A 12,261-nucleotide genomic window follows, 5' to 3' on the forward strand; every position below is an offset into this window, starting at 1 on the left:
ACCACAGAAAAATATGAACAGAGAGGAAAGATAAATGTACCCTCTACAACACTAAAGTTACAGGGTGCTGAGCTGAGGAACAGCTAATTTAGAAGAAAATGGGCTATAATTTGGAGAAAATGTCTAAGTTTGATTTATAATTTGCAGGTAAAATGTATGAACTCTGCATATACCCTATCAAACTACAGTTGCATATGCTGCTCTTTTGGTCTTTTTTTCTTATATACAGATAGCCCTGGTTATCTATTCAACTTGATAACCTTAATTTAAAGAGAGTACCTGTTGGATTTATGTGACCTTGCTTTCTTCCCATATAAACTGATAATTAAGCACCTGGAATAGAAAAATATCAGGTACAGAGAAGGGCCACAAGGATGATCAGAGGGCTAGAGCACCTCTACCATGAAGACAGGCTGCAAGAGTTGGGGTTGTTCAGCCTGGAGAAGAGAAGGCTCTGGGGAGATATTTTAGCAGTCTTCCAGTATTTGAAGAGGACCTATAGGAAAGATGGGGAGGGACTCTGTCAGGGGCTGTAGTGATAGCACAAGGGGTAATGGCTTTAAGCTAAAAGAGGGTAGGTTTAGATTAGATATATGGAAGAAGTTCTGCACTTTGAGGGTGGTGAAGCATGGGAACAGGCTGCCCAGAGAAGCTGTGGATGCCCCATCCCTGGCAGTGTTCAAGGCCAGGCTGGATGGGACTTTGGGCAACCTGGTCTGGTGGGAGGTGTCCCTGCCCATGGCAGGGGGGTTGGAGGTGGGCGATCTTTAAGGTCTCTTCCAACCCCAACCATTCCTTGATTCTATGATGCTTGCCCAGTTTGGTGTTAGGTGAAGGTCTTGGTCCACCTTCACCATCGTTGTACCTGTATTTTCCAATTTAGACATTTGTGAGGTGGTTGTGCTTCAGGTGGATATTGTCTGTGAGGATATATTGTGCTGCAGCTGCGGCCACAGCACTGCACAGGGTACGGCTGAGCACGGAGGTGTGCAGGAGGGCATGCAGCACCGTATGGGTGTCACGCTTGGGATTTGGTGCCGATGGATCAGTCTGCACTAGCGGGGATAAAAACAAGCCAGACCAAGCCCCGGGGCAGCACACCGAGCAACACACGGATCCGTGCCCCAAATGGGTGTTTCAGCACCACGTTGTGAGAACACGGCTCCCTACCTCACTTTTTTTCTTTGTGTGTCTGATTTTATGTATACAATGAGCGTGTGGACCATTCACGGGGGGCTGGTTGCACACATGTAACATTAAAATCCCTACAGACCCTGATGCCCATCCCTTTATTCACGGTGCTGTGCGGGCACCCCCGGCTGCCCGGTGCAGCGTTGTTTATGAGGAAGCTGTGCTTAGGCAGAGGATGTTACTCGGAGGGGGGTGTAAGGATGCGAGAAACACCTCCGGGGTGCCACCAGCTGGCTGTGGCACGACCCGGGCGGGCCCGCAGTGCCCTGCCGGAGCACCACAGCCGCGGGGAGGCGGCCCCGGAGCCCCGCTGAGCCCCGGCGGCCGCGGCCAGGCCCGAGCAGGCCGGCGCCAGGCCCCGCCTCTCCCCGCAGGCTGCTCGGCGGCGGGCCGGGCCGGGAGGAGCCGGCGGCCGGAGCCATGAGCGCCCAGCGCAGCGAGAGCGACTGGCAGGGGCTGGTGAGCGAGGTGAGCCGGCCGGGCAGGGCCGGGGGGCAGGCGGGGAGCCCGGCCTGATGCCCTCCGGGAGCCGTGCCCCGGGCTGCGGGCGGGAGGTGGCCCCTGGGGGCGAGACCCGCAGCGGGTGTGCTGAGGGGAGGCCGGCAGTGAGGCTGAGGGCCCCAAAGGGCGGCCCCAGAAGGTGGCCCCAAAATTGGCCCCACAAGGCGGCTGCAGCGCGGCTCGCCCGCCTGGCGCACCTGACCCCAGAGCGGGGCGGGTGGGTTTGTCACTGGGGTGCTGCGGGGACCGGGGGCTTCCGCAGGAGAGGGGAGGACTTTCAGAAAATAAAATTGTAAAATGTATCCACTGTGTCCGTGCTAAAAGCCCCGTAATGAGTTACACAGGTGAATTCCTCTGATTTCAGGAGGGCTTTGCCTCCGCTGCGTTGCCTGAGCGTGGCCTCAGGCCCTCAGCTCTCAGAAGTTCTGCACCCAGAACGAACTGCAGCCTTTCCATGCGCATGGTACTTTGAAACACACGAAACAACCCAGAAAAAAAAAAAAAAGTGAAAAGCACACTGCCAGTGTCCTGCTTGTGCGGTGTTGCACCTGGCATCTCATCTCCCAAAGGGGAGTTCTGTGTGTGGGCGGGGTAGGGTTACGTGGCAGGAAAGGGTAGGGAAACAGAGACAATTCACAAGGTGCGTTCAAGGGAAATGTCCCTGATCTTGGCTTTAAAAAGTCATTCATCTAGGGTTCCTGTAGAACTTTCTGACTTTCGATATGATTTAACCTAAAAGCTTGATCTTGAACACTTTCTGGTTTAGGGATTTCTTGATTGTGTTGAAGTTTAATGGCTGCTCAGCTACGTTCTTGCAAATATTTATAAATATTTTCAGGAACAATTAGAGGCATAGTGATTTATGCTCCATTTTTCCTTCCTTTCTCCATGTTCCCACAGCAGGTGTGCAGCCTGTTATTCTGCATGAAGTCTGTAGCATGCGCTGCCAGGGCTTCCCTCTTCTTCTTTCCTCTTCCTTTGGTGTGATTAACTTTGTGCAACTTAGCAGTTACCTTCACAGTAATAGGTCTGAGAAAGTGGCTGTAACTTCTGAAGTAACTTTTGTTTTTCCAGTTTACTGTATTCCTCAGCATGCAATTTCAGGGAAAGGTATAGAGCTTATGTGGGCCTCTCAGTTTCAGTGTCTACTAGGTAATTTACGTTTTGTTCCCTACACATTTCAGTAAACATTTTGAAGTGCTGTCAAAGCAGAAGACTTAACATAGACAGGAAGAGACTTCATAGATCCAAATAAACACTTGCACATTGTGGATGCTGAACAGGTGAAATACAGAGTGGGGTTCAAATTCTTGACCTAAAAGAGCAGAAGCCAGTGGATTCAAATCAGTGGTCACATCCTTGTTACCTTTCAAATATAGAGAATTGAGTGTATGGAAATGAATTTCCAGTTCCTATTGAAATACCTGTCAAAGCAGCTGTAATATGTTTAAGTCTGGTATTGCAGGTGTTAGGATGAGTGGTAATATGTATTTTTGTCCTTATATATATACATACACAAATACTTGTACACACAGCTGTATATTTTTGTCGTTGGGTTTCTCATTCTTCATTAGAAAAAAAACAACATTTATTTTGATTTGTTCGTTTTACTATTTTTTCCTGTTTTCTTTTCTACTTCAGTGCCTTTTGCCCTGTACCCTTTAACATCTCTTTCTCTGCTTTTATTATGCTCATCATCAGCTTCTTGCATGTTCTTTTGCTTGTGTATGATTTCCACTCATCACACAGTCTTTCAGGCTTTGAGTGCACCTGGTACTCTCTGCGGTCTTTGTGCCACGTGTACCGTGTACTAACTCTGAACAGAGTTATGTAGAAGGTAATACTGCGACAAAGCCAACTTTGTAAATATTTGAGAGCAGAAGGAGTCATTATTTCCACTGATAATCTTGCAAACTGAACAAGCTTCAGGATTGAGAATCCACATAGATCTTGTCCATTCTTGTGATGAGCTCAAGTATCTGTCTTGGATGAGTATATATAAAAAGTGAAGTACTCTGTTGGATTACTACATAATTTTTGCTTGGGGTCTAGATTTTTATCTTACATTTACATCACTGCATAGCCCCTAGCTATGATATTTAAAAACCAGTGCAAGGCAGTAGGATATTAACTGTTATTAACTAACTAGTTATTAATTGTTTGTTTGACATGAATGAAACTGAGCCATGGCAAGAACTTCCTTAGGCCACCACCGAGATGGTGGCCTAAATCCTTCAGAAACAAATGATTTTGTAAGTCTCAAAATACTATCCCAAGAGTAGGGCCCATCCATTTGAATGTGTTTTTTAAAATAATAAACAAAAAAAAAGATAAAATCCTTGATGCAAACAAGATACCTCTCCCACCTGGAAGAGGACGAAAAAAGGACAATATTACAGATATTAGCTGCTTTGCTACGTGTACTGCTAGAAAGAAAATATTATAAGGTGGTTGTGTGGCACTCTTCACTGAAGAGAACAGAATTATTGAAAATAATTTTGTCGCCAAAATTTTGGCTGTAGAGTTTTGTTTGTTTGCTTTTAAGTGTTTATAAATGTCAGTACACATATTTACTTTTTAGCCTGACTTGCTTATTTATGGCTATGATAAGCTGTGAATTTATACAACTGGTGTGAGTCAATTCCTTCCTGGCTCCATTTTCTTGCCTGTGTTGAAGAGATGAAGTGTAACTAAATGCCGTTAATAGGAATGAAAACTACGATATGTGAGTGTTGTTTGAGGGTAGTTGAGGTAGTTCTGTTTTGAGGGGTTGTAGAAGCTTCCAGTTCTGTGTTTTCTGTTCTGGAAAAGGGTGGGATTTCAGTTTTTGCCTGAATTCTGTATAATCCCCCTCGGAATCTTATGACCTAAGGATGGTGACAGAACTAGTGACTGGGAAATCAGTAAGTGGCAGCGTGATCCTGGGGTGGTAGGCTGAGTTGAACAGCACCAGAAGACCATGTGTGGTAGGGAAAAACTACTTTTGCATGGTGTGCAAGACCACCTCCGTCCTTGCTTTAGGGAGATGACTTCGATGAGTTCAGTCTCCTTTCTACTGAAGTCAGTGACTGTTCTTCCATTAACTTCGCTGCGAGTTGGCACCAACCCTAATTTAATACTGCTTGGAGAACGTGTACTTCTGGCAGTGTTTTCCACTGGAAGCAGGAAGGTTTCCTAGGAAACCCATAGACTAGAGTGGCTGTTCTCCGTTCTTTCTGCTGGCTTCTCCCTCGGATTTGGCAATTTTTAGAATTAAATCCAATGTCAAAACGCTTCACTTTCCTTGTCACCTCCCACATAATATAGCATTTACTGTATGCTATTTGCAGCTACTCATATATGACTATGTTTCCTAAAATTACTTGGAAGAAATTTAGTCTCCATTTAATTTGTTATTCTCAGGAGGCTATTTCTTGATTATTAACTGTGTGTGGTCTTGGGCACTGTAGGGAGAAATGATACGGATGTGCTCTCAAGCTCCCTTCCATAGTAATTGGCAAGTTAAAACTTGGAGAAAGCGTTTGGGGGGATGATTTATCTAACGTGCAGCTATTGAGCAGTAGTTCTAGCTGAATTAACCACATGCTCCAGACATGAATTGTGAATAAAATGAGAATGAGAAACCTAACCTGTTTGTAATTGGCAGAACACACCTTTGCCATTTGTGCACATTTTTTTAATATGAACTTTAGAGAAAAGGAAGGAAAATTAGTGAGATTTTCGTGATTACAGCATATCTGAATTTTCAAACAAGGTAAGAAATGTAATTAACCAAGCCTATCTGAGGGGACCATGCAGGGTTTGGGACCGCTTGTCCCAGGGTTTTTCAAAATACAGGCAAATGCCAGCGACTGTAGGCAAGAACAAAGTGGAGTGGGTGCTCTGAGTTCCCTGGGTGACTGTTGGCATTATAATGGCTTTGTCATTTGGAAAAGGGAGTGGGAGTGCTAAAGGAGCTGATGCTGTGACTTACTGCTCTCCAAAGTTCTTGGAAACTATGGGAGAGGCGCCAGAGACCTGCATGCTGGACTTCTAGGCAACAAAACAAGCATTTGCTTCTCATGTGTCCATGTTGCAGATTGGAGTATGATAGCCATAAGGATGCTGAGGAACAGACACGCAGAAATCAGTAACGTAAATCTAGTGTATAAACTTAAGGGCTGGGCCACACTGTGAAATAGTTCTGAATAATCAAATCAGTTGGCTTGGTGGTGAATCTTAAATAATCAGTGAAGATGTTGTGGTGTAATATTGGCACCAGGATAAGATCTGCTGTTCCAGGGAAGCAGCTTATATTTATTTCAGTGAGTGATGCCATCCTTGTTTGTGTTTTTAACAGTTACGGAGTAGCGAGTGAAGGAAACGCTGGGCTGTAGAAAAGGCAGTGTTGGTACTATGTGGGAAAACCAAAGAAATGGAATTGTTTCAGAATTTATTTGAGATAAAACATGAGATGGCATGCAAATGGCCAGTAATTGTGTATCGCTCTGAGTTTGAGTGCTTGCCTCTTCCAGATAAATTGAAGACTTAAACCTGAAGTCAAGGGAAGCAACTTCACTGAAACATGGTCAGCAAAGACCCCAAATGGTGACATTGTAATGCATTTTGAAACTCTTCAGTTTATTTGCAAAATTGCCTCTGAGATTGCAGTGAGAAGAAATTTGATGACATTTGAGGCAGTTAAAAAGTAGTAGGATCTCTTGTCCAAAAGACATTGAATCGAATTCAGTTTCTTTGAGAATGTGGTGGATGATGGGTTTCCAGGTCCACATACAGCTTGGTGGCCCGTCGTCATTTGGGAGGACACCAAGTCCTGGGTTATTAAGAGAATACAAGGTATGAGCCACACTGATTTCAAAGCAGAACTTGGAGAAAATATCTTTACTTTTAGCCTCAGGAAATTAGGTATTTTCCTCCTTGGCACTGATTGCCATAAAATAGGCAAGTATAAGCCAGTAATTTGTACAAAGTTAAAATAAACTATTTTGTGATAGGAATTTGGTGTGTTTGTTGGTTTAAAAAAAGAAAGTCTAAAACCTTGACAGTGTTCCAGCTTCATCTGATTATTAGACCATGTCTATGGCGTCGTTAATGAGATCTATCCAGATTTGTCTCTAAAAATAGCAATGGACAAATAGTAAGTGTTTGATGTAGAGGGTCACCTTGGAACAGTTCCACTCTCCTGTAATGTCAGTCTCTTTTTACTCAGTTTCACTAAAGTAGTTATCTGGCTGTAAAGCAGTTCAGGCAGTAATGTAGGGTGTCATATATATTCCTTTAATTATTATGATCTTCCTTGTAGCAATTATAATTTCCTTTATTGCAGATAACAGTGAATTGGTAGATAAAAGTCACTAGGCAGATATGAAAAGTTGTATGTAGTAGCTTTTAGATTGCAGGCATAGTAGCTGGTTCTTGTTTAACTTTGTTTTTTGAATTCAAAGATTCTTTTGAAACGTCAATTGAAAAGAAACAAAAATAATAAGAATATATCATATTCTTACAGTAGATAACAGAATCCACTTGTTTGTCTCACTGATAGGCATTATGTGAGATGTAGCCTTTTTTCTTCAAGTGCAGAGGAAGAAACCTCTGTATGAATGCCAGAAGCATCTCTTGAATAACTTTTCTCAGACTACATTGGAAATTTTTCCTTACTGCTTGTATTGCTCCAAAAAAAAACCACAAAAAACTATTAAACTCCTATGTTCCTTTGGACAGTATACCAACTTTGCTGCACTCATTTGTTCCTGTATGGGAGGTTGTTGGTGGGACTCAGGTATTTTCCTGTGTATAGTCCTTTCCTGGTATACAGTGGCTAAGTAAACTTGTGGACATTATTCATACCTTGTTTGTTTGTTTAACAATATATTGAATAAACTCTTTGAGGTGTCTCTTTGTATAATTTGTTTTTCCTCCAGAAATGGTAATTGGAAACATAGCTCTGCTGAATAATCAAATCCCACAAGAATGCCGTGACTATCCTTTCTTGTACCATAAATCTGTGGAAACCAATTGCTCTCCATTATTACTGTTTTCATCCCATTTATTTGGGAAAGTCCACGGTTTTGTGTAGAGCCAGGTCTGCGTTTCCTGCCTGGTAAGGTGTTTTTTTTTTGTTGTTGACTTCTTCACAGCTTCTGGCAGCTGCGTGCCATTTTGTGGCATGGCGCCATTTTGTGGCATGGCGCCATTTCACAGGCCGCCATTTTGTGGCATGGCACCTGCCCAAGCTGCGCCTCTCCTGGGCTCAGGCATTTGCCCCGCTCCCCTCCCGCTGTGCCCCAGCGAGGCCTTGGCTCCTTTGGCTGGTGGTCAAAGGAGTGGGCCTGGTTATTTGGGTTGGTTTGAAGTGATGGGGGGTTGCTTTTACTCCGTTTTGTCTGTAATTAATGTGCCAGATCGTTTGTATTTAAAAAGAGTTTAGTGAAGGCATGTTTTGCAGTGGAATAAGGCATGAGATGAAACAGGGAAAAAAAGGAAATGGATTGTCAGAGACAAATATTTCACTGTAAGTGAAAGAATGATTTTATCAAGTTTAGAGTAGTTTACCATGTCACTATAATCTCTTGCTGACAATATTAAAGTTTAGCTTCCGATGCCTTTCAGTGTTTTATCAGGGGACTTGACATTTGTGTAAGGTATCAGTAAGGACATAAGTACATAGGTACAGCTGCCTTTGTAAAGTTGATGCCAAGGCATCATAATCCAGTAAATTTATGGCAGGTTTTCAACTTCAGTAGTGCCAGAAATAAAATTAATCCAAGGTGGAAGTGTCCTTTTGAGAGTTCAAATCCTTCTTGGAATTGCTTTTTGCATCCCCTTCTGGCTTTTTTGCAAGTAAGCATTTACCATTTGGGGAAAATGTTGGCTGTACTACTACACCAAACTCCCTTTTCCCTTTCTCGTTTACTTGAAATTGAGGTTAACAAAGCCGGTTCCAAGCCAAGTGGTACATACGAGTGATGATTTTTGTCCCGAAGAACGGCATTGACTCGAACAGTATGGAAGTGCTGATGCTCTTGCTTTGTGCAAGAGCCCATAATGACAAAGTATTCTTGTCAGAGTACATAATGAAACTATAAATTGTTTTCATGAGTGCTGTGATATTTGGTCTCTTGCGGAGCACATTGAGAAAGTATTTAGTGCCACATCTCATGTGCGTAACATCAGAAATAGATATAGATACATAGAATGAGAAGTGTCAGGTGATGGGTGAGAAGAATCTGCTGATTGAACACCACGTTAAGTGAAAAAAGTTACTTGAAACTTCTGATAGGTAAAATTCAGCCACTGCAGGAAAGGGTGATGTCGACATTACTCTCTCTTCCTCTCAATAGGGAAGGGCAGCGAAGCAGATCAGACTAATGCAGAAGAGCTAAGATTTGCAAGCTCTGCTTCTCTTTGTGCATGAGCCCTGCACATAAGAGGCGGTGACAGGAGGGGAAGGCTCACTTCTGTCTTCCCTCTCCCTTCACACACTTGCAATATTCCTGCATTTTTAACATCCTTTCGGCTCAACAAGCATGTATAGTATCACAGCACACCAAGGGACTGAAGTCATTTCTTTTGTCTGTGCCTATAGGGTATCACACTATAATTGATTCAGGTACATTTCAGTTGCCACTCACGCCACCTTTTCTACCATGACATGGCTGTCTTGCACTACCTGGGAGGGAGACTGAGCCCGGAGGATATTGCTGGCAATGGGGAGGGAAGGGAGGATTGGGTGAGAAGTGCCTGTTAGTAGCAGAGCTGTATTGTGGAGACAACTAGAAATTTTCATACTGTTATATGAGGCAAAAGAAGAGAAATGTGAACTGATGAGTTTTCTAATGCACAGTAGTTAGGAGAGCATGTGGCCTTGCAAGTGGATTTCAGGATTCTGAAACAATACATTTCTTTTCTGTGGTTATTAACAATAAGCTAAGAAGACTTGTGACAGAGTTTGATCCCCTGCAGAGAATCGTCTTCGGTCTTCTCAGAGAAAAGCTTCAGAGTGTTGAATCCAGTACAAATGGCTTGCTACAGTTATTTTATTTCTTTTTCCTCTTCTGCAGTATCTGGTGTGCAAGAGGAAGCTCGAAAGTAAAAAGGAGGCATTGCTAATCCTTTCCAAAGAGCTGGACACTTGTCAACAGGAAAGAGACCAGTACCAGCTCATGGCCAATCAGTTGCGGGAACGACACCAGTCTTTGAAAAAGAAGTACCGGGAGCTGATTGTAGGTTGTTCTTTACAAATGCTGTGTAACTGGGGGAGAAGAATCAGCCTGAATGTCAAAAGCAGTCTGTAATGCATGCTGTAAAAAACATTTAGGTACTTGTTTACAGTAGCCCTGCAGTTGTACCGTCCTGATCATATTATTACTCATTTGTTCCGCATTGATGAGGTAGTGGCTGTTATATAAGACACAGAAAGACAGTTTGTGCTCTGCGAAAATTAGTTGCAGTCATAATTCCATTTAAAAACTGACTGCAGCATTATTATTCCACAGCAACTTAATGTACCGTTATGAAAAACAATGCAAAGTAAATTTGTAATGACCTGCTGTTCCAGAAATGTAAACAAATCTTAAGCCTTAGAGAAATTTTTAACGTGGAATTAATATTACTGGTATTAATCAACATGCAGTAGTTTAGAAACAATTTTGAAAACTTTTAAGTTAAAATGCATGGTTTTTAAAATTTGATCTGCAAAGTTAATATAGATGCTGGCTTTGGAAATAAGTTGCCAATAATGTATGTCTGTTTATTTGTAGGATGGGGATCCATCCCTTCCCCCTGAAAAGAGGAAACAGGTAGGATTTATTTTCAGTTGACAGTATTATTCTGCTATGAAAGTTTTTTGCAAAACTGAAAGTATTAACCATGAAAACTGGTAAAAAGCAAACATTTCTGTACACCAGTATTGAATTGAGACTTCTTGTGCTTTCTTGTAAATATATTTCATTCTGAAGTATCTGAACCATCATTAATTAGAATATATGGCTATTGCTTTTATGTTCACTTAAGACTGAAATTGGTCAGTGTACAGAGACTTGAGATTCTTTATCTTGTTGTTTATCCTTCTTATTTTGAATCCTACAATGGATTCGTGCCAGAACCTCTCATACTTCAGAAGCAGTTTGGGAATGCATTGTCTGCATCCCATAGTTGTTAATTTATTGTTGTGAGTACTGTTTTCCATTAGGTACTCTCCCAGGTCATTTGGGTTCTATGGGTTGTAAGTGGTAAGAAAAACTGTAATTGCATTTTATGGTTCCCCTGAAAATCTTTTTGCCTACTCACTTTTTTTTTCCAGAGAACCACAGACTGTGTCCCTACTGCAGGATGTTGGTTGTCACAGCCTGATACTATCTTAATTTCTAGAGAAAAAATAGCACCCAAAGCAAAATGTGTGAGAAGGGAGGGTAGGAGAACCCAAAGGACAAAAGTTGTTACTTTAATTGCTAGTCTTGAAAGTCTCAGACTTGGACTGCTTCAAACGTGGGTCAGAAGTTTTACTGATCACCCTTTCCCGAGGAGTTTGCATGTAGTTCTTGCTATTTTATTAACATTTTAGGGGCTTGGAGTTTTGGTGGTTTTAAACTAAACTTAGAGAGGTAATACATTAACACCTTCATGCACGTAAATAGCTGCCAAGAAGTCAGTGTCTCAGCATAGAATCATTTAACTTGCTCGTTACTTCACATAATTTATCTGAAATTCTGTTATTTCAGCAGAGTTCCAATAAAAGTTTATGGCCAGATAAGGGTTTGTGCATTGTGACTACTCAAATTGGAGCTGAAGAATATGCAATTGAAATGAAAAAAGCTCCCAGCAATGCAGTATATGGATCATTACAGAGATTAGTAGGAAGGGAGATTTGCCATCCCATGCATGTTGTTCTCATTCCTCTCCCATATTTCAAAACAAACAAATGTGAGGTTTGCTTCTAAAGTATTGGCAGAATTTAGTCAAAAATCACAGTTGCAGTTGCGTTAAGTTTTGGGAAATCTTAACGTGTTAAGTGCTTGGAAAGTCATTTATTATTATGATCGTTTTTTTTTTGTGTGTGTGTGAGGAAGTTACACATTCATGCTGAGTAACAGAGAAAGAAAGAAAATCTTGTTCTCAAATGGGGTCATTGTAGAGATCTCCCCCAAGGACAATAATATTTTAGGCTGTACATTAACAGGCTGTTAGCGCACTTCATAAGTTTTCATTTCGCCCCTTGAAGTTTGTCTGTAGCATACAAGGTATATAATCTGGAGTAGTTAGGACAACCTTTCTGAAGAAGAGTGTAGTTTTAATTTGAGAAGTACATCAAAACATAATAAAACAAAGCTTTGAACATTTTTTCCATTATTCACGTAAACACATTTCTTAGAGAGCCTTTTCTTATCTAAGAAGGAGTTAAGTTCTCCGTGCTCTTTTGGACTTTGCCATCCACTTTTTGCCCAAAAACCTAGCTGCCTGCTCAGAGAAATTTGTTACCTCCCAGGCGCTCTATAAAAACAGAGATCTCGATCCTGTAATGAATTTTGTGTGACACAAACGTACATGCTGTTCTTGTGGTCAGGAATGAGA

At 42.1% G+C, this 12,261-nt stretch overlaps 1 protein-coding gene across 4 annotated transcripts in view; it reads left to right on the plus strand.

The window, feature by feature from the left end:
• The first annotated feature begins 1,473 nt into the window (after positions 1-1,473).
• CCDC149 (coiled-coil domain containing 149) overlaps positions 1,474-12,261 on the plus strand; it is a 50,131-nt gene continuing 39,343 nt past the window's right edge. For 2 of the 4 annotated variants that reach the window (XM_027457307.3, XM_027457308.3), the window contains exons 1-3: positions 1,474-1,659; positions 9,753-9,914; positions 10,452-10,490. In XM_027457307.3, coding sequence (XP_027313108.3) covers positions 1,612-1,659; positions 9,753-9,914; positions 10,452-10,490 — 249 coding nt within the window. In that variant the 5' untranslated portion in view covers positions 1,474-1,611. The remainder of the gene's footprint in view (positions 1,660-9,752; positions 9,915-10,451; positions 10,491-12,261) is intronic. The other 2 variants (XM_027457309.3, XM_027457310.3) reach the window with 2 other exon arrangements.

The sequence above is a fragment of the Anas platyrhynchos genome, chromosome 4 (genome assembly GCF_047663525.1).
Source record: "Anas platyrhynchos isolate ZD024472 breed Pekin duck chromosome 4, IASCAAS_PekinDuck_T2T, whole genome shotgun sequence".
Lineage (NCBI taxonomy): Eukaryota > Metazoa > Chordata > Aves > Anseriformes > Anatidae > Anas > Anas platyrhynchos.